The sequence below is a fragment of the Phlebotomus papatasi genome, chromosome 2, assembly GCF_024763615.1.
Source record: "Phlebotomus papatasi isolate M1 chromosome 2, Ppap_2.1, whole genome shotgun sequence".
Classification (NCBI taxonomy): Eukaryota; Metazoa; Arthropoda; class Insecta; order Diptera; family Psychodidae; genus Phlebotomus; species Phlebotomus papatasi.
The window spans coordinates 20,841,526-20,863,786 of NC_077223.1; the positions used below are offsets into that span (position 1 = coordinate 20,841,526).

Sequence of the window (22,261 nt, forward strand, 5' to 3'; positions counted from 1 at the left end):
ATGGGAAATGGGACATTTTTGAATGTGGGGCACATTTGACATTGGGATTTTTCTCTTATTTTTAAGTGAAACTGAGCCATATCATAATGTAATTTAGCTGCTCAGTCTGTTTGTGCACCTAAATTATATCAGGATAAGGCTCAATTTTATTTAAAAATTAGGTGAAAAATCCCAATTTCAAAGGTGTCCCACTTTCATATGGTCCCATTTTCCCTCTTACGTATCTCGGGCAATAGAAAATTTTGTTTTTTTTCTTTAATAATTGAGATTTGTCTGAAACAGCTTTACAACTGCGTTAAAATTTGTAGAATATTCATAGGAGAAAATTATTCTAGATAATTTCCAGTACTTTTTTTAATCGGTGTTGTTTTACTATCGGACAATTTAACAGGCAATATTTAGAGGAATTATGTGGGAAGAACAAAACAAACAGTGCTATGCAATTTTATTGCTCAATTCAACCATCAAAACTGCAGTAAATAATTTTATTTTGTTTTTTGAACGTCTATAGCAAATTAGCACGGAGTCCGCTACTAAAAAAAGAAATAACTTCTTTATCTAATAATTAGGGAATTAGTGAACACGAAAATTGCAAAATTTAATGTTTAAATGAACCATAAAATATTTAAATTGACTAATTTCGATTAACTGTGATATATATTCATTTTATTCAGAATTTCTTTATATTTTCGTCTTCAATATCGTCATCAATGTTAAAGGCCGCTTAAAATGGAGTTGACCTTCCGAAGGATAAATCCCTATTTCGAAATTGTTCAAGACACATTTTAATCATTCTATAAGACGAAGAACATGATCTAAATAAGCACCTAAAATGCTTTTCCGTGGAAGTCTATCACTTGGACCTTCGCCAAGATTCGCCTAACATTAAATGCTGCAAAAGGCCCGTTTTTTCCCGCATTTTGGAAAAGCCCTCCAAAGGACATATCGACTTATTTGAAGGATACTTAGCATTATAGGGATATAAAATATTATATTCTTTCAAGTACATGCAAAAAAGTTAAGAAAAATGACGGGGTTAAGTTATAGGATACACTTTAATAGCGCTTGTGAAAGTGGCCCACGAACTTATGCAATCATCCAATATTTCAAAACAATTTGTTGAAAACTTTTATGTTTGCCTTGCTCTATACCCTGGATTCAAGCTGTGAATGAAAATAAAATGAATGGGCTCGATGCCGGCCAAAATCCCGAACGCCAAAATCCCGAAAGTCAAAATCCCGGACGCTAAAATCCCGAAAAGCCAAAATCCCAAATGGGTCAAAATTCCGAAAGCCAAAATCCCGAACTCCAAATTTCTAAAAGCCAAAATCCCAAAAGCCAAAATTCCAAATGTGTCAAAATTCCGAAAAGCCAAGAGCCCGAACGCCAAAATTCCGAAAAGCCAAAATCCTTAAACCAAAAATCCCAAAAGCCAAAATCCCGAAGACCAAAATCCCAAAAGCCAAAATCCCAAATGCGTCAAAATCCCAAAAGCCAAAATCCCAAAAAGCCAAAATCCCGAAAGCCAAAATCCGGAAAGCCAAAATCCGGACGACAAAATCCCATAAGCCAAAATCCCGAAAACCAAAATCCCAAAAAGCCAGAATCCCAAAAGCCAAAATCCCAAATGTGTCAAAATCCCAAATATGTCAAAATCCCGAAAAGCCGAAATCCCGAAAGCCTAAATCCCGAAAAGCCAAAATCCCAAATGTGTCAAAATCCCGAAAAGCCAAAATCCCTAAAAGCCAAAATCCCGAACGCCAAAATCCCGAACGCCAAAATCCCGAAAGCCAAAATCCCGAACGCCAAAATCTCGAAAAGCCAAAATCCCAAAAGCCAAAATCCCACATGTGTCAAAATCCCGGAAAGCCAAAATCCTAAACGCCAAAATCCCGAATGCCGAAATCCCAAATGTGTCAAAATCCCGAAAAGCCAAAATCCCGCAAAGCCAAAATCTCGAACGCCAAAATCCCGAAAAGCCAAAATCCCGAAAAGCCAAAATCCCAAAAGCCAAAATCCCAAATGTGTCAAAATCCCAAAAGCCAAAATCCCAAAAGCCAAAATCCCTAAAACCAAAATCCCGAACGCCAAAATCCCGAAAAGCCAAAATTCCAAAAGCTAAAATCCCAAATGTGTCAAAATCCCGAAAGCCCAAAATCCCGAAAAGCCAAAATCCCAAAAGCCAAGATCCCGAATGTTCAAAATCCTGAAAGGAATGAAATTATATGAAGGATAATGTGTAAAATAATTTTGGAACAATTTTGGCCCATTCGAGATTTTGGCGTTCGGGATCTTTTCGGGATTTTCGTCTTCGGGATTTTGACCGGGCGGGCTATATTTTCAGAGTTTGTTATCTGATTTTGATGGCATTTTCGTGAGTTTTGTCTGAATTTGAGGGTTTCGAACGCAACGATAAGTCGTACCTCTTCAAGTCGTCCTGTACACCAACCCTTACTATATCGAAATTGGCAGAATAGCTTGGGGGTTCGAAATGCGATCCAAACATTATTAAAACAGCAACTATATAATGCCATTATACCATTATACTATTATCAGGCTTCTAATGCTTCTAATGGTATTAAATATACCGAAACGTTGCTGATGAGTGATTTGAATAATTTTAGGACTGCATTCGATCTCTAATGTTTATTGACGGATTTCAATGAACTTTCCTTTCCTTTTGTTGGCATTCTGTACTCAAACGCTTTAGAACAGGGCGCAGCATTCTCATACATTTTCCGTACAAAAGTATGGTACATTTTTTCTTAAGTAATTTTTTAGTTTTAGTATAAGACCCAATGCAATCATTTTAAAACTTTTACCAAATAAAAGATTATATAATGTTATGTTATTGGCTCAAAATTTATAATGATTGCACGAGGATAACAGTTCCTAAAACCTATATGAAAAAAAACGTAAAATTCTCAATTTTTTGAATTTTTCTGACAAATTTTCTATTTGTAACACCGATAACATTTTAAATTCAATAAAAATATATTTGCTGTACATGTGCCTACCATTTCGAATTATATTTATTTTTGTGGGAACTAAGACTTAAAAATTAAAAAGAATTTAAGAAAAATATACCATTTCTGAATTAAAATGCTCCATCCGTTAGTTAATCATCCTAGATTTAGAATGGGAAATGACCAGTGATAAGCCCAGATTAGCTTATGGTAGCTGTGATTTTTTGCAGGGGACCTGGGAGTGCTTGCAGCTCGAAATGCATCCAAATTTGATTGTGAATTGAATTTTGGGGTAAAGAATCGCATCGGCCAAATTTCATTATCCCTAAACTCCCTAAAATTCAACAAATTTTTACGGATTTTAAGTTGCATGCATTCCTAGATCGCCTGGTCTTTTCAGTGTTTTGTTTTTTTTTTATTTTTGTTAAATTATTCACGACGATTTTCACTTTTTTGCCTATTAATGTTCCAATTGTTAAAGTGGTTTTATTAATACAGATTCATATCTCTCCCAGGATTTCCTTGTTAATTTGTACTGTACCAGGCTGTAATGTAAAATTACAGATATGTTTTATCCTTTATCACTAAAACACTAAATAAACTTTACATAATAACTTGCACAGAGATAAATATCCCAATTTTCCACAATTTCCCAAACAGACTTTTCTTCAATGGTGCAGTATATTTGGAGAAAAGGATGATAAAGGCTGGAATGATTAATTAATCTGAATTGTATTGAATTTTCAATGGTTTTGGCTGCAAATTAATGCAAAATGCAGATATTTCAGAGATTTGTGGTGTATTTTAATTCAACAGTTTATACATGATAAATGTTGGATTGAACGGATTGCACCATTATAAATGAATTGAAATTGAATTGTTTTTTTTTTTTGTTAACAATGAACAAATGCGATTTCTTTGGTGTTTAGGTGAAAGCCAGCGATGGAGGACAACCGTCGTTGTCTACGCAGATTCCTGTTCATATAATGGTTCATATGGCAGACAATGCTCCGCCTAAATTCTCACGGCTGGATTCTGCGGCTGAAATCTATGAGAATCAGCCGATTGGGACATTTGTGGCTCAATTGGATGCCAGAAGTACGTCATCGGTGGTGTATGAGATTGTGGAGGGAAATGTGAATGACACATTCTTTGTGAATCCATCGACTGGTGTTGTGACAACAAATGCAAATGTGGATTATGAACAGCAGAAATTCTACAATTTGACCATTGAGGCTACAAATATGGCCTCAGTGGCAACGAGATGTTCATTAATTGTCCATGTTCTCGATCGCAATGACAATGCACCCAACTTCGAGAGGTACATGTACATGGGGGCCATTTCTGAGGCAGCACCAATTGGTTCTCTGGTCCTCGTGACCCTGGCAAATGCCACAGCCAATGCATCAGTGGTAGTGGAAAATAGTGAGCCACTTGTTATTCGGGCACTCGATGCAGATTCTGGTGTCAATGCCTTTCTCCACTATGACATTGTCGAGGCTCTCCCCAGGCGATTCTTTCACATTGACTCCACCACGGGAGCCATCAAAACGGTCATGGTACTGGATCACGAAAAGATTCCCACCTACACATTCCATGTCAAAGTGAGTAGCACTCTTCAATCTCTCTTTCTCTTTCTCCCCATTTCTCCCTCCCCCCCGCCCCCAACTGCCTTACCATCATCTTGTGATAGATTTCCGGGAAGGATGAACAGAGAAATTAATTGGGTAGTCTAACGAAAATCTTCAGTTTGAAGCAATCGTGTGGAACGTTCTCACGAATTCCATTCATCCATGCAAAGGTACTTGACATAGAAGAGAGGATAGGTTAAGGAATTTCTGGAGAAATCAATTTCATCAGTAAAGGGTTGGAGGTGAATTAAAACTAAGTAGAATTTTCGCAGCAATTTTCCTTAAAAAAAAAAACGGGTGGCAAATCATTTTCAACTTTGTGGAGTGCTCGAATTAGATGGTGTACTGTAACCTAAAATCTCAAAAATAGTTTTCCTTTATTGATTTATTAATAGTTCTTTTGCAGTTCATTTCATGGCAAAAATCGGAAAACAGTGTTTTTAGGTTTGAACTTATGCAGTTTTTTTCACTGAACCATTTTTTACCGATTTATAGATTAAGCCCAAACAGAAGTAGATTTTGATTCTACAATAGTGTCTTGGGTAGAAGGTAAATGGAACTCTATTTGCATAAAAAGTCGTTGAAGTTCGAAGAATTGAAATTCAATTTCGAATTTTCATACTAAATTTTCGAACAAGTTGGGGAAAATTTATCAAATATCACACTAAAAAGCTCGCAAAAGAGTTACTCAGTGATTATGGACTGATTAAATACTGGGACAAGAACAGTAAACGTCGTTGTTCTGTTTTTTTCCTCACAACAATGTGAAGATCGTCACATTTTGACACTTGAGCACTTCAAAATTCGAACAGGATGTAAGTTCCGCCACATTACGAAAGTATTAAGAAGTAAGAAAGTTTCTTTTTTGGATCTTCAAATAGATTTTTGAATTTTTCAAGATCTACTTCTGTGCGGAAAGAGTTCCGGCATTATTACCATCTACAAGTAGATCTTCAAAAATTCGAAACGAATTCGAATGTTTACTGTTCTTACTGATCGTTTTGTTCGTTGACGATTTATTAAATGTTGTAAGAATTTTCTCATTAAAGAAGACGAAGTTCGACAAATAACGTTTGTCGGTTAAGTAAAGCTACTCATGCACTCTATCGAGCATAATTTTTCATCGGGCATCGGTAGGATCTTGTTCTTTTTGGATTTTTGAAGGCTTTACATAGAGGTTCTTTTCCAATCTTAGCCTCATGGTTGTCCGCGTTATGAGCATCTCATGGCCAATTTGTCTGCAGTTATGACTCGGGTCTCGTTCAGTTTGCTTTTTCATTATAAGAATGATGTCTGGCAATCATAAAGTTTAATTTTAGTTCTCCATTATTTTAGATATCCACTTTTATGTTTCAAAATTTGAAAGATTTATGGCTCCGTTCATTAATGATCTTTCGAAGAGGCAAAGCCAGTCCAAAGCCAAGCCAAACTTATTCGAAAATCTACCGGAAGCCTAAAGTGCAAGTTCACATACTCGCCGCATGTTACAACGTTAACAACAGCGTGTTGTAAACGTTTGCAGCAAAAGGTGAATTTTTATGTAGTTTTGTGGAATTTCAGAATGGCAGAACGTTTGAATTGCAATTTTATTGAGATAAATGTCCTTTAAATGAACTTGCTCACTTTTTTGTAACTCGTCGGTTTAAACGTTCGAACTTTCAACTAGTTTTTAGGTAAGTTCTTTCTGATTTATCTTCGAATCGGTACAGAAAAAATCTCAATCTCCTGAACCGGAGAGAGCCCTCAAACCGAATAGGTTATTACTGGACGAAAGGGATAAGGCTTTAAACATTTCAACCAGTCAATAAGTTATTTTGTTATCATTCTGCCTAATTCAACAAAAACTTAATAAAGAGATGTCGAAAAACGAACTTCAAAATTTTCGAAGTTTGTCCGAGCGCTTACAAATCCTACCGGCTTTCTTTGAGTTCCATCTCTGTATCTTCGAAAATCCTTCGAATTGTTGCTGTTGTTCTGAAATGTTCCTGATGATTTTTTTTATCTATAACAGAAAAATCGAATTATTTGATTTTGTAATTAAGGAAACCACCTTAAACCTATTCAAACCGGTTTGCAAATCACTCAAGAATTTTGCGAATGCAATTTTAAAGTCAAAGAATTAATTTTTGAATAAAACATCAATTTTTCATATTTCTATTTCTTTGGCTATTAGAATTTATTCGAAATTCGAAGACATTTGATTTGAATCCGCACTTAATCCAATTCAATTCAATTACTTATGCCCTAGACACACTTACGGCTTAAGCCGAGAGACGACTTAGTGGAAAATGATGGAAATGTAGTTTAACCATTATTTCTAATATATTTACGCTATGCTGTCTCTCGGCTAATCCTCATATCTGTCAAGTCAAGGCCCTTAGACGCGTTATCAAAAACTTTGATTCACTACCACTAACCGATCTAGATTCCAGACCGGTTAAACTGAAAAAATCGCGAAAATCGGCTGTTTTGTAACAGTGTAAAATGTGTCTCACATAATTTGTAAGTATCAAAAAAAGGATTCTATATTACGCTCTCACTGTGGAGTACGAGCAATAAAAATTAACATCCTCTTAATTACTTTTACAAGAACTTTGAATTCTTTACCAAGTTTAAACAGGTATTTTGTTATTAAGGTAGCCAATAAATTTCTAAAGCCTGAAAAATAATTAATTACCAAAGTCTGGAACCCAGCGATTGCGATTAATTGCGTCTTGTGATTGGGAATATTGTATCTGTGAAGTAATCGAGAGGAAAGTTTGATGAGAAATTTTTCGCAATGCTAACCCTTGAAAGTTTCCCAACTGATACCACTATTAAATTAAGCATAAAAGTCCTTTTATTTCAAAGTTCTCTAACTTCTTAAATGTTTGAATGACGCTTTTTGCCAAAGTTACTACAAATTATTCAAAACTCAACCAAGTTTTTTTTAAGTTGAAAACGAAGATTTTAATTTTATTATGAAGCAGAATTTTGATGTAGAATATTTATAAAAGGAAAAACATTCCCGGTATATGTTTAAGAGGAAGTAAGTTATAATGCATTTGTATCTTACGAAAGAAGGCGAATGTAACTATTATAAGTAAAAAAAAATCCTTTAAAAATTTGATTAATCATTCAAAAGTTATGTTCTTTTGTATATATTCTTAAAATAGAACATATCCTCTTGCGAGTTTTCTCTTTGTGAATCTCCATGGTATTTCTTTGTTTTTTTTTTTTTTCTTACATATATCAAAGAAAAATCTCTCATTTCTTTTCATTTCGACGAGTGAATCATATTCAGAGATACCTGAAGCATTAGTGTTTTTTTCCTTCCGCTTCTCTGACTTTTCCATTTACTTTTTTTCCCCCCGTAAATGAGGTGCGAATGAGTGGCAAGGGTGGGGGGAAGCAATAAAAATTATTCATCCCATAAATTAGTGTTGAGAGTTTTTGTCTTAATTCTCTGCTCATTAAGTAATTTTGCCTTATCACGGAATAAATCCCCATATATATTTATTCTTTCCGTCCAATTGCTGGTGAGGATTAATGCTGCTGCAGAAATGTAAGGAGGGGATGCCAACACATGCTCTTTTTGTTTGACTGAAGCAGTAGCGAACTTAGGATTTGCAAAATCAACACTCTCCCTGGGCGCCAAAAAATATTTTAGCAGACCTCTGATCTGTGACGTATTTCGATCGTTCAGTAATAAATAACCTTCCCGATTTAAGAGCTCTCTCCGGTTGAGGTTTTTTTCTGTACCGATTCGAAGGTATATCAGAGAGAACTTGCCTTCGAACGTTTAAATTTCATGAAGTGGACATTTATCTTAAAAAATTCCAATTCAAACGTTCTGTCATCCTGAAATTCCACAAAAAATTACTTTTTACAGCAAACATTTACACATTGTTAACATTGTTGACGATTTTGGGATGTGTTGTAGATGTCAAGAGACGTCCGGCCCCTACAAAAACTTTAAAGAAGAGAATAAGAAGTTGACGATTTAGGTGTCAAGAATACCGGAATTCGAAATAGCAGAACAATCAACGCTAAATCGACGAGTATGTGAACTTGCACTTTAGGCTTCCGGTAGATTTTCGAATAAGTTTGGCTTGGCTTTGGACTGGCTTTGTCTTTTCGAAAGATTATTAATAAACGGAGCCATAAATCTTTCAAATTTTGGAACATAAAAGTGGATATCTAAAATAGTGGAAATCTAAAAAAAACTTCATGATTGCCAGACATCATTCTTATAATGAAGAAGCAAACCTTGTATCAAACGTTTACACACTGTTGTTGAAATTGTTGACGATTAAACTGTAAAGAATCCCAAAATTCTAAATTGCAAAACAATCAGCGCTAAAGCGGCGAGTGTGTGAACTTGTACTTTAGGCTTCCAGTAGATTTTCGAATAGGTTTGGCTAGGCTTTGGACTGGCTTTGCCTCTTGGAAAGGTTATTACTGAACACAGCCATTCGAACTTAAAAAGCTCGGTATCAAATATCAGATTTGACAAATCTGATTTACTCCTGTATATGTATATAATCACATCGAACAGACTAGGCTTTTCTACATGGTCATTGCCTTTTTACGCCTTCATAGCTCACACGTGGAAAAAATATTCAAAAATTGCGGCACCAAACCAATTTTTGCATCAATTTGATGTTTTTTCCGTTCTCTGAGTGAGACAATATTCTTTAAAAAGAAAATGATATTTTAGTGAAATTGGCTAAATATAAGTACCTTGAGCAAAAAGCAATTGCCCGGCCAATTGCTCTTTTCTTGACAGTTCCATATCACATAATCCGTTAAAATTCTCTATATAAATTCATTGTTCGAAATTTCATCGACCACCATCGAAATGAACTGATGCCAGGAAAAATCAAAACAAAGGAATTTTTACTATAGGATGCGACCATCAATGAGACCTACAGTAGACTCTCTCAATTTCGGGCATTTGGGACCGAAATGTCATACGAATTAGAGAGAAATTCGGGCATCAAATTGTTTGAAATGCAACGATTTTTTGTTCTTTCGCATACTAATATTAAGTTTGCATAGTCATATTTATGGTAAATTTCATGAAACCCCCTTTATAATGCAAAATCACATCATAACTAAGGCGAAACATGCCAAATTTGAGAATATTATCTTCATTCGAAAACTTGTCGAAATGTCGATAAACTGTTTTTAAAATTTAACTGCTGCCCGAATTAAAAAGTTGCCCGATCTTAAAAGAGCCGAATTAGCGAGAGTCTACTGTATATCATTGAATAGACCATGGTATAGGTAACAACTCTTGTTCCGGGACCAAAGTTCGATATCATAGGGGAAAAGTTCTAGAGCAAAAAAAAACTATTTTCGTAGAAGAACAATAATCTCTTATATGAAATGTGAGCATTTATACTGTCTTTTTTTTAGGGGAAAGAATAAATTGTAACATAAAATATATTAAATGACTGCATAATCTCGAAATGGACATAAAAACATATGTCTTTACAATGCATAACATTTGTAGGAGGATATTGAAACATGATAGCTCAAAATCAAAACTTTAAACCTTATATCTCAGAGATTTATCAACAGAATTTAATCAATGAATAATCAATCAAAAGGTCTCGAAAAATCCCACAAATTAACGGTATAGATAACTTCACAAATCGACCGCAAGGGGCGCTCCAGGTTATTATAGTTTTCAAATAATAAGAAATGTGTTAAGTTTCGAAACTATTCAACCGATTTTAATGATCTTGTAATATGTTATGTGTGATACTTTTAATGTGTTATAGAGAGAGATATGGCCTTATTGTATTCATCGATTTCAGTAGAATAATTACATATTTTGACTTATTTTTCTAACTGTGATTTATTTATTTTCTTTTGAAATCATAATCAGATTTTATATGACTGAATAGCCTTCCATAAACCTCGTTTCCATTCCGAGTTTCAGCTTTCTACCTTTTATCACAGAGCAGTTATAGTGGAAAAGTCATTATTTTGTATTATTTTGTTTGATCCCATACCAAGTTTCAGCTTTCTACTTATTCTCAGAGGGAAGTTAAAATGAAAAAAAAGTCCACATTTTGTATGGGGGCTACTGGAAGGAGGGGTGGGGGAAGGGGGTAGTTGTCATGGATAAATAGCTTAAGTCATATACTAACTCCATACCGAATTTCATGAAGATCCCTTTAGTTTATGTTGAATAATTCGATGTTAAAATATTATTTTTTCGAAAGGATAAGGGCGTTTTTACAAGGACTCCCGGCGAATATCGTCCTGGGTCTTGGTATCTATAAAATGCGCCTAGTCCCATCTGTGGTCGCCACATAGACCAACTCCCATACATTTTTGCCCAATGTCCTTTTGAGAGGATTTTCTTTTAATTTACAAACCAGTTTAAAAATTGATAGTTGATCGTCATGAACACAAAAATAATGCAAAAAATATAATTCACGAAGAGCTTTATCTCGTAAGTTCGAGCAGTGAAAAAGTGATGTGTTTAATCAAACTAGGCTAGATTGAAATAAAATGTGCTCTGTGGAACGCAAACTAAGCCCTGTTCCTGGACACCAGATATCCTAGATCCGTCACTGTACTCTTGGGGATTAATAGATGTGACATTTTTCACCTTCTTTCCCCTTCGCACATTTTTGTCCAGGAGAAAATCCTCGGTAGGACACATCTCAAGCAGAGCTTTTTTTTTGTTGTGTCACTTTTCCAGGTCAGTGATTTGGGTGTTCCTCGTCTGTCGTCCGAGACGACTGCCAGGGTTGAAATCGCCGTGACAGATGTGAATGATTGTGCTCCGGTCTTCACGCAGAAGGAGTACAATGTAACCCTATTGCTGCCGACCTATACCAATATCGCAGTGGTGCAGGTTCAGGCAACCGATAGAGATTCAGTTGGTGATGCACCGGGGTTGTCCTATGAGATTATCGAGGGCAATAGAGGGGATGTTTTTGCAATTAATGGAAGTTCTGGTGTTATCACAACGCGAGATGTTGAACAAATTGTCTCGCAGTATCGTCTAAAAGTGCGCGTTAGTGATGGGAAATTTAGCAAGACAGCCCTGGTGCATGTTCAGGTGGAGACATCGGAGAATTCTGGTCTCATCTTCCAGCGACCCTTCTATGAGGGAGCAATTGTGGAGAATAGCACAAAAGTTGCCACAGTGACTGTTGTGAATGTCCTGGGGACAATTCTCAATGAACATATAGAATTTCGCATTCTAAACCCCACGGAGATGTTCAGGATTGGAGTGACGTCGGGAGTGGTGGAGACAACGGGTGTTCGCTTTGACCGCGAAGCCAAAGACAAGTACGAGTTAATTGTCGAGGCACGTTCTCAGACACTGGACAGGGAGAGGCCACGTGTCGCTCACGTTGTGGTCAACGTCACCATTCTCGATGTCAATGACAATTGTCCCATGTTCGTTAACTTGCCTTACTATGCTGTGGTATCTGTGGATGATCCCAAAGGCTCAGTCATCACAAAAGTCCACGCACTTGACATGGATAGCCAGGAGAATGGGGAAGTCCGGTAAGTGTTCTCTTTTTGCCAGAATACTTTTGCTTTTCAAATTGCTTTACACCATTTTTTTTCTTTCATTTTATGAGTTAAAATTTTTCACCTTTAAATTCTTAAATTGGCATTTAAAAGTTGTTTTGTATACTCTGACAAAAAGCTCTTTAAAAAGTATCAAATTTCCATGGAAATTTAATTTTGAAATGTTTGGGGAGAAATAAACAGGGAGAAGATTAATTTGCACAAAACTTGTATTTCGCAGTATTTCACTGAAAGAATAAGTGATGTAATTGTTTAACTTTGTAATGGTGATAGTGGCTCTACCTACACAGAAAAAAATATTCTGTAAAAATGTTCGTAAATCTTTGTGAATTCCTATTGGGGTCTTACAAAATGCTCTTGAATCGTATAACCCACAAACATGTTCGTAAAAGTTTATACTTTTTTCACAAACATTATTCGTAACATAATTATTTGACGAGCATTTTTTGTACTTTTACAAACATTTGTTCGTAAAAGTTCGTAAACACACAAGAAATGTTCGTAAAATTTTGTCATTTGTTCGTAAATGTTTGTTTTCCTGTCGAACATTTTACGAACATTTACGAACAAATGACAAAATTTTACGAACATTTTTTGTAGTTTTACAAACATTTGTTCGTAATTGTTCGTAAACACTCAAAAAATGTTCGTAAAATTTTGTCATTTGTTCGTAAATGTTCGTAAACACTCAAAAAATGTTCGTAAAATGTTGTCATTTGTTCGCATATGTTCGTAAAATGTTCGACAGGAAAACAAACGTTTACGAACAAATGACAAAATTTCACGAACATTTTTTTGTAGTTTTACAAACATATGTTCGTAAATGTTCGTAAACACTCAAAAAATGTTCGTCAAATTTTGTCATTTGTTCGTAAATGTTCGTACACACTCAAAAAATGTTCGTAAAATGTTGTCATTTGTTCGTAAATGTTCGTAAAATGTTCGACAGGAAAACAAACATTTACGAACAAATGACAAAATTTTACGAACATTTACGAACAAATGTTTGTAAAACTACAAAAAATGTTCGTCAAATAATTATGTTACGAACAATGTTTGTGAAAAAAGTACAAACTTTTACGAACATGTTTGTGGGTTATACGATTCAAGAGCATTTTGTAACTCCCCCATAGGAATTCACAAACATTTACGAACATTTTTACAAAATATTTTTTTCTGTGTACGTCCAAATCTACGTTTTATTAAGTCTTTAAAATGAAACGCAACACTTTACGAGAAATAAATTGTATTGAGCTATTTTGTAAGTTGCTTTCATTAGAAATTCAGGCCTTTGGAAGTCAACTTGAATAAAGATATCTCTTATGGTGTTTACATACTAGAAGCAATTTTCGTCAAAAATTGCTTTTTTTTTAATTCTGACCTTTCTGCCTACAAGGATAGGGGAAATTTTCTTTAAAAAGCATTTTTTAAAGAAATTTCTACTAGTGTGTAGAGGCCATTACAAAATAAACTATAAGAAATACCGGACTAATGATGCTATTCCAATGAAAAATGAACATGTTTATTTAACACTTTACTGTTTACTGTTCTCAAGTGTTCCTGCATTATCGAGGTTTCTTTTTGTTGGTTTCTGTCAGGACTGAGGACAACTGGGGAAAATAGTCGAGACATAACCAACACAAACAAAAGTTGATAAAGCAGATGCACTTGGCTTGGGAACAGTAAAGTGCTAAAAAATGGCATTGTATAAATGAGCAGTAAAAAGTTAAAAGTGAGCAGTAACAAAAAAAATTAAAACAGTGATCTTATCGTCCAAATTTTGGCAAAGGGAAAATAAAGGGCTTTTCATTCTATCTGCAATAATTTTAAATGTTAAATATATAAATTAGACCCATTTTTGTGAAAATTTAAGTTTTTTACTGATCATAATTAAATATTTTACTGTTCATTTTTATTTTTTTACTGCCCATTTAGAATTTTTTACTGCTCGTTTGTTTTTTGCCCTAAAAATGTGCTCATTTTTCATTGGAATAGCACAATAAATGAAGAATTTTAGCTAAAACTCTTTTATAAACATTTGGGGTAAGTGTGCCAAATTTCGGCATAGTTGCATATAAGTAGTAAGTTTCAAATGCAATATTTTTAATTCATATTGATATTTTTTGTTACTTCTTTTTCGGGAGGGCTATGTGGAACCTTGAAGACTAGTTTATCATCTTTTTTTCTTTAAATCACTACCTAAAATATTGAAAAATTAATAATAATATGGATTAAAATTTAACGGTCTTTGTGTTATAACATCCTAAAATGAATAAATATTGAAAACCAAAATGAATTCATTGATTATTCGAAGATTACATACATAATTTTAATTAATTTATTTGCATGGCCGAAATTACACTCAAACTGGCCGAAATTTGGCACACTTCCCCTAGGTGATTTAAAACTGCATAGAAGTGGTTTTAGCAACTTATAAAAAAAAATAGGAGAAGCTCCATTGTATATTACTGAAAAATAGAATGTTTAAATACAAGTTTTTGGAGTGGAACTAATAAAACTACTCCGGAAAGGACTATGGCATTAAAAAACTGCATTAAAAGTGTTACTTTTTTCAAATTAAACTATCCGAAGTGGTTATACTGTCAAAGATCAACCAATTTAATCCTTTCATAAAGAAAAACACTTTAGAATATACTTTGGGAGAGAAAATTAAGAGGAATTTCCTAAGTAGAATGACCTGTTCACAGGTAGAACAGTTGGTTTCATCTAAACCTCAAATTATTGAAGAAAATAATATTTTTTAGTACATAACTGTTCTCGAGTGTTTAATCGGGGTTTTCCTATATTGGTTTATGTCACGACTGTTTGGAAGTTTCAGAACACGGTAAGCACAAGCGAAAACAGTCGCGACAGGAACCATCCACAGAAAAGTCGATAAAGCAGAGGCACTTGAGAACAGTAATGTTCTAAAAAAATGAACATTTTTTAATGGAATAATATCACAATGCAAATAGAAATCGTGTTTTTCTTTATATCAGAATTTCAATGATTTTTCGAAAATATGTTTTGGCTTCAAAGATTTCGAAAAATCGAGTGCATTAAAGACTCTGAGGTAGGTCTACAACAAATAAAAAAGAAACTCCATAAATTGATGGCTAGTTTGCAAGAATGTATAGAAAGAGTAAAAAAAAATGTAAAAAAGGAAAAGTTTCTCTTGAATATTTTTTAGTACATGGCTACTTTTAGATGCTTCTGCGTTATCGACTTTTCTTTGTGTTGGTTTTTGTCGTGACTATTTGGTGATTTGAAACACGACAGTCGCGACAGGAACCAACCCAAACTAAAGTCGATAACGCAGAAGCACATGAGAATAGCCATGTACTAAAAGGAATTTTCAAGAAAGAGATTTCCTTTTAATTTTTCAATGGAATAACACCATTAAATTAGATTTTTTTAAAGTGTTTTGGAATGTAAGTGTCGAAGCTTGCTACCAGGTTTTTAACCCTTTAAGGACGAGTAGGGCACCAATATCCCAAAAACAGAAATCTTTTTTTTTTTTTGACTATAGGAAAAATAATTTTCTGTAATCGTAAAAATGATTTGGGATACCGGTGTCTCACTTGTTCTTAAAGGGTTAAAATTAAAGTCTTGATATATCCTTGTTCAAAGCAGATTTATAGACCTACGACCGATTAGACCATTTATAGGTGACAATAGCTGCGGTTTTGAGTAACTTGCAGCTCAAACTACATAATTCTCTCTTCGAGTATTATAAATATTATCTGTGTATTACATTTTTGATAAATTGAAGCCATTGTATAATCGGGATAAACATTTAAAATCAATTTCCGTATTAAATTCTCCTCTATTTCAATTAAATCATGATTTATAGAACTAGAAACTCTAAATTGACTAATGATACAATGGATTTACAAAAGATTATCATTTTACTAATGATTGGGGTTTCTGCAACAAAATAACGATTTTTAGACCAAATTTAGAGAAATGTGAGTGTAGCAGCAGAGGTATAATTTTGCAATTTCATTCCCTGAAAATTGCAGGTATGAGATGAAACGTGGTCATGGTGAACTTTTCAAGGTGGACCGTAAGACGGGAGAAGTGACACTGAAGCAGACTCTCGAGGGACACAATCGAGACTACGAGCTCCTTATTGCGGCTTACGATGGTGGGATTACGCCTTGCTTCACTGATGTCACCGTTCACGTTAAGGTAAGCCATTTCAAACACTGATTGAATTCTAAATCACTTTACTCACTTGAAAAAAATTGATTGATATATTTCTCTTCATAAATTCAATCCCGGAAAACCTTTCATGCACAGGGAAAACAATGATGAAGGATTTTTCACAGAGTGCATGAACTTTGAGAGTTTTTCGTTTTTCGTTAATTTTTCTAATAAATTAATTTTCTTGTAAGTTATTTTTTAATTGCAAGGTAAAATTTTGAATGTAGGATGATGTTGATCTTGAGCAAACTAGTTCACGAATCATTTCCACTCAATTAACAAATTGCGTGGAAGTAAATATAAATTGGATTTTAAGTAAAAGTTTAATAGCCAGTTCACTACCGATTTATTAGAAGTTGGAAGAGGTTTAGACTTTTTAAGAAATTCAAGACGGTTTTTAAAACCACGTAGTTGGCCAAACCGTTTAAAAAATGCGCAGTTTGCACATTATAATTCCCACGAAAAATTTCCAACAAGTATTGCTATCGGGTCCCAGTCAAAATCCCGAACGCCAAAATCACGAAAGCCAAAACCCGAAGGCCAAACGAATTCTTCACTGAGAAAAAAACGGGGTGCGATTAACTTTTTTTCCCTCAGAACTTTAACACTTTTTAGGTGTAAAAATATATCAACATTTTTTAATGATAATTTTACACCTTTTTAAGGGTAAAATTAACATGGAAAATGGTAACTTTAACCCCTAATACACCTAAAAAGCATAATATTTACATCGATTTCGGATCAACACTGCAGGGTAAAATAAACATTTCCGGAATGTTATTTTAACTTTTTCGGATTTCTCTCAGTCAATGTTAAAAGTGTCATAGCTACTCCCACGATTGCACCTGCGTTGCTGAAGGCAAAGGAAAATCTTCTGTGTCTTGGGAAATTATTCTAAACACTTTCCTTCATATAATTTCATCCCTTTCAGGATTTTGAACATTCGGGATTTTGGCTGCCACTTTTGCTATCATGTACCAAGAATTGCTTGATATTTTTTTTTTATCAAGTCTTCAGATTTGAGAATTAGCCGAGGGACAATTTAGTGTAATTATAGATAAAATATTGTAGTAACTGGAGTAACTGTATCTTGTTCCATTTTTCACTATAAGCCATCTTTTCGGTTTGGGGCATAGATCTGTCGAAAGCCTTTCAATTTTACCTTCTGTATTCCGAAATAAAGCCAACCTTATCTTAACAGGTTCAAATTTGGTGTGAATCTATTTTAAAATTCGGTATACGCTGATTCCTTCTTTGTACATTTTGGATCAGAGTAAAATCACGAAATCAAAATTGGCATCTCCTTCCATCTCAAACGTTTTGAATGAGCACAGTTTCAAAATTGGATTGACGTGAATTGAATTTATTGTGATGTCAGAAAGAAGAAGAAGAGTGCGACAGAGTAATGATGCTATTCCAATGAAAAAATGAGCATATTTTTTTTTAGCACATTACTGTTTTCAAGTACTAAAAAGACCATGATTGTTCCCACATGTTATTTATACAAGATTAATTTAATATTTTCACTTTCATAGTATTTTGTACATTTTCTTTATCATGATAGACAAGATGTAAGGTTCTTGTCTCTACACAAAACTTCATATTTTACCCCGTCCTTATCGTGTTCCAAAATCACCAAATAGTCATGTCAGGAACCAACACAAAAGAAAAGTTCAACCGAAATTCGAATTGGAATATTCGCTCCGAGCAAGCTTTCACCCGATCACAATGCCATCTGACATTCAGTCAGTGTGAAGTAACCTATCATGTCAGCTTGGTGGTGTGATGCAGTTGGATGACCGGGAGTTGGCAGCTTTAACCTCAACCTCGAGTTTTCGTAGGTTTTCCATGAGTTTTCCCATGAATGCTCAGTGGTGAAAATTCGGAGAGCAGCATTAATATTCTCTACTCATTATTTCCTAGTCCCCGGCGAGTGGCCTTCAAAGTTGAAGACAAATTCTTACTTTCACATACAAATGCGTATGGGAATTTTTCTGCACTCGTGATCGTTTTACTAAATATTTAAAAAGTGAGAAGTTTTTCCGTATTATAAGATACCTTTCCGTATGGAGGGAATATACTAAATTTTTGTTTAAATAATTTTTTTCCTTGGAGCACTGTGAGCTGAGTCCGAGATCAATTTAGGAATTGGCTTCAAATAGCTCCATATAAAAAGGCCAACTTGCCAGGTGCTTAATTATTTCCCTTGAAATGACGTATGGGAACAGTCATGATCTATTTTAGTACTTGATGAGAACAGTAATGTGCTAAAAAAAAACATGGTCACTTTTTCATTTGAAATTACAGTAGACTCTCGCTCAATCGGCTCTTTCTCAATCGGGTGAAAAATTTTGTTGACATTTTTCACGTTTAATTATTAAGTTAACTACAGCGAATTTGCTCAAATTCGCTGTAGTTCTTCCTATTTTATCGTGATTCTTTATAATTGAGTGCTTTTTGTGGAATTTACAAAGGCTTTGACGCCCAAATCTATCGATAAACCGGATGACATTTCGCCCGAAATGTCCATTTGAGAGAGAGTCTATTGTAGCACCATAAAACAGACATTCCTGACGTTCCAAAGAGAAAACGAATGTGAATTTTGATTGCAGGACATTTTCCTGATTTGACAGGTTATTGATATTGACATTGGCAAGTAATTAAGTCCGGTGTAGCTTTCAGATCAAGGAAATTTCAGGAAATAAATATTCACGTCTCTGTGTTTCTCAAACTTTTTGTATAATAACCATCTCATTCTTTCGTTTTCTTCTTCTTATTATTATTTTGAACGTCACAATAAATTCAATTTAGCTCAATTCAATTTTGGATGCTGAAGAATGGAATAGACATAGGTAAAATGTCTGTGAGAAATAAAAGGATGTGATTTTTGACTTCATGAGATCTTCCTAATCTAAAAGGTGTGATGGATGCAACCCCAGTTAATTTTGCATAACTTAATTATGAAGCATTAATTTTGAAAATAAATAACAGAATGAAATAGGGTAAAATGGAATAATTCGGTAACATTTCTAATTCGGAATTTTGAGATTTATTCATTATTTCGGATGGACAAAAGAAAAAAGTAAGAAGTATGACTCAGAATCTTGTACTTCTTATTGTGAACATCTTTTTCTGTTCGCCTATCTTAAGCAGTGATGATAGGAAATCTCAAAATTCCGATTTAGAAATGATTTCGGATTACCTCATTTTACTCCATGTAAAAACTATCTTTGAGATTTCTCTTCTGAAAAAATCTCATAAAATATTCAGACAGCATGAAAACAAGCAAATTATCTCAAATCAGAAGGTATCATTTTACAGGAATTTTTCCAAAAAATGCGTATCTGGCAAAAATAAAAATTGTGATAAACTTTGCATTTTATGACACTTTAATTCACAACATTCAAAACTGTCCATGCAGTTTGCAGTTTTTGGTGTTTTGCAAAATAATCCACTTTGCAGAAAATTGATGGGAGAAAAAATGTCTGATAAACTGTTGAGATTAAAATGATTTTGTCAGTGAATAAGAGAATATCAAAATAGAGGTAAAAATGTTGTAATTCAATCTGACTAAAGAGCAAAAAATCATTTTACTGTGTGAATTTTGGAATTATTTCACATGTGCACGAATCATTCAAGTAAATAAAAGTGTTATATGTGGAAAAAAAACATGGCAATAATTTCATTTATCGATTTCAATCAATGGTCCCTTTTGTACATTTTATTATTAACCAAAGTGAAACGTTTTATTCCATGGGATATTAATTACCAATTTTGCTTTTTTATTACTGTCCTTTCCTACTTAATTTTTTCCTCGTTATTGAGCGACATCAAAGAGATACCAATATATAATGCTCATTTGAAATTATAGAGACATAACTCAAGCCATTAGTTTGTTTTTATTGAAACAGCTACAAATTTTCTCACTCAGAACTAGAATAATGGTGCTATCCCAATGGAAAATTAACATATTTTATCATTTTAGTGTTTCGAATTACTGCATTATTCACTTTTCTTTTCCCGACTATTTTCCCTAGTCCTTGACGTGTTCTAAAACTACCAAATATTCCAAACAGGAACCAATACATAGAGAAGCTTTTGAGAACCGTAGTGCTAAAAAAAACAAATTTATTTTTTCATTAGAATAGTACTATAATGGTGCTATTCTAATGCAAAATGAAAAGGGAAAGTCTTTCTTCTCCACATTTTTTTTAGAACTTTACTGTACTCAAGTGCTTCTGTATTGTCGACTTTGGTTTGCATTGGTTCCTGTCTGGACTGTTTGGTGGTTTTAGAATACAGGGAGGAATGGGAAAAACAGCCGAGACAGGCACAAACACAAAGAAAAGTCGATTATAGAGATGCTTTGAGAACAGTAAAGTACTAAAAAAAAAGCAAGTTCAATTACATATATATTATATGAAAATAGTCATGTGCTAAACAAAATGTTTAAGGAAAGGATATTCCCGTTTCATTTTTCACTGGAATAGGTCCATAAGGTCCCCTAGTTAAAAGTTACCTGAATAGAATTAGACTGCGATAGAAAAAGTTCTGTGATATCCCAGAGAACAATCACCCAAGTACCTGAATAGAAAGGATTGAATATATATCCGGCGAAAAAGGGCTGATTTTCAATATAAATCCTTTAGTTCACAATTAATCTGCTTTCTTTACACAACAAAAACACACTGAGAAAAAACGGGGGTGCGATTAACTTTTTTTGCTCATAACTAACATTTTTTAGGTGTAAAAATATATCAACATTTCTTAATTTTAATTTTACACCTTTTTAGGGTAAAATTCACATGAAAAAGAGTAACTTTAACCCCTAATACACCTAAAAAGCATAATATTTACACAGATTTCGGATCAATACTGCAGGGTACACATTTCCGGAATGTTATTTTAACTTTTTCGGATTTCTCTCACTCAGTGCACTTAAAAACATTAACAACCATTAACATTAATTTAATGGATGATTAAAAATTTAGAAAACTGTGAATGACTTAACACAATTGTCAACTTGACTGACAACGACTGTACTAAAATTTAGTACCACGAAATTCCACCAGATGCGTATGGTGATCGTCACCATCCTCATTAATGTACTTTTCTCTTTCCAATCAAGAGAGGAACGAATAAATTCTTAAACTGTTCATAACGTCAAATTTTAGTACATTTATCGGATCTTTCTCCGTATTACCGTAAATACGGATGACTTAGTCCCCTGTGGGTAGGGTTTCCAATACGGGATCCCGGGATTCCGAAATCCCGGGACTTCAGCCCTTTTTTGGATCGGGATTAATCCCGGGATTGATGCATTGATAAACGGGATTTCGATATCACGAAATTCCTAAATATTACCATCCCAGAATTCCTAAATATTACGATCCCGAAGAAAATGGGGGCCTGAAGGCCCCGGGATCGCAAATGGTTCTTAATCCTGAAAACCGGAATCCTATAATCCTAGATCTCGGGATCCCGGGATCCCGAAATTCGGGACTAGTGAAATATTTAAATCACGTGATCCTGAAATTTAAAAAAAAAAAACATCTCGGGATTTTGGAAGCCTTACATGTGGGACACTTTGACACCCTACTGTTGGTAAGCTTTTCTTTAATTCTAATGTTTAACCCTCTAACGTCCAATTTTTAAATATGCAAAAAAATGTAGTGTGATAATTTTTCTAGACTAATTACGGTTCAATAAACTCAAAAATACCATCCGTTCTTCATTTTCTCTTCTAGTTTAGGCGAAAAATACAAAAATATAAAAAAAAATTGAAAATCTTTTTGCTTCTAAAATTCACATTTTTACTTTTTTCAAATGTTTTAAATAAAATACACAAAGTAGAACGATATATCTTTCAATAAAAAATAAATTTATTTTAGTCAGATTACTTTAAACAGATTT

The 22,261-nt window shown here is 34.1% G+C and overlaps 1 protein-coding gene across 1 annotated transcript in view; it reads left to right on the top strand.

Moving 5' to 3' along the window:
- LOC129803081 (fat-like cadherin-related tumor suppressor homolog) overlaps nucleotides 1-22,261 on the top strand; it is a 336,090-nt gene that overhangs the window by 239,933 nt on the left and 73,896 nt on the right. The window contains exons 10-11 of the mRNA XM_055849423.1: nucleotides 11,298-12,115; nucleotides 16,165-16,333. Coding sequence (XP_055705398.1) covers nucleotides 11,298-12,115; nucleotides 16,165-16,333 — 987 coding nt within the window. The remainder of the gene's footprint in view (nucleotides 1-11,297; nucleotides 12,116-16,164; nucleotides 16,334-22,261) is intronic.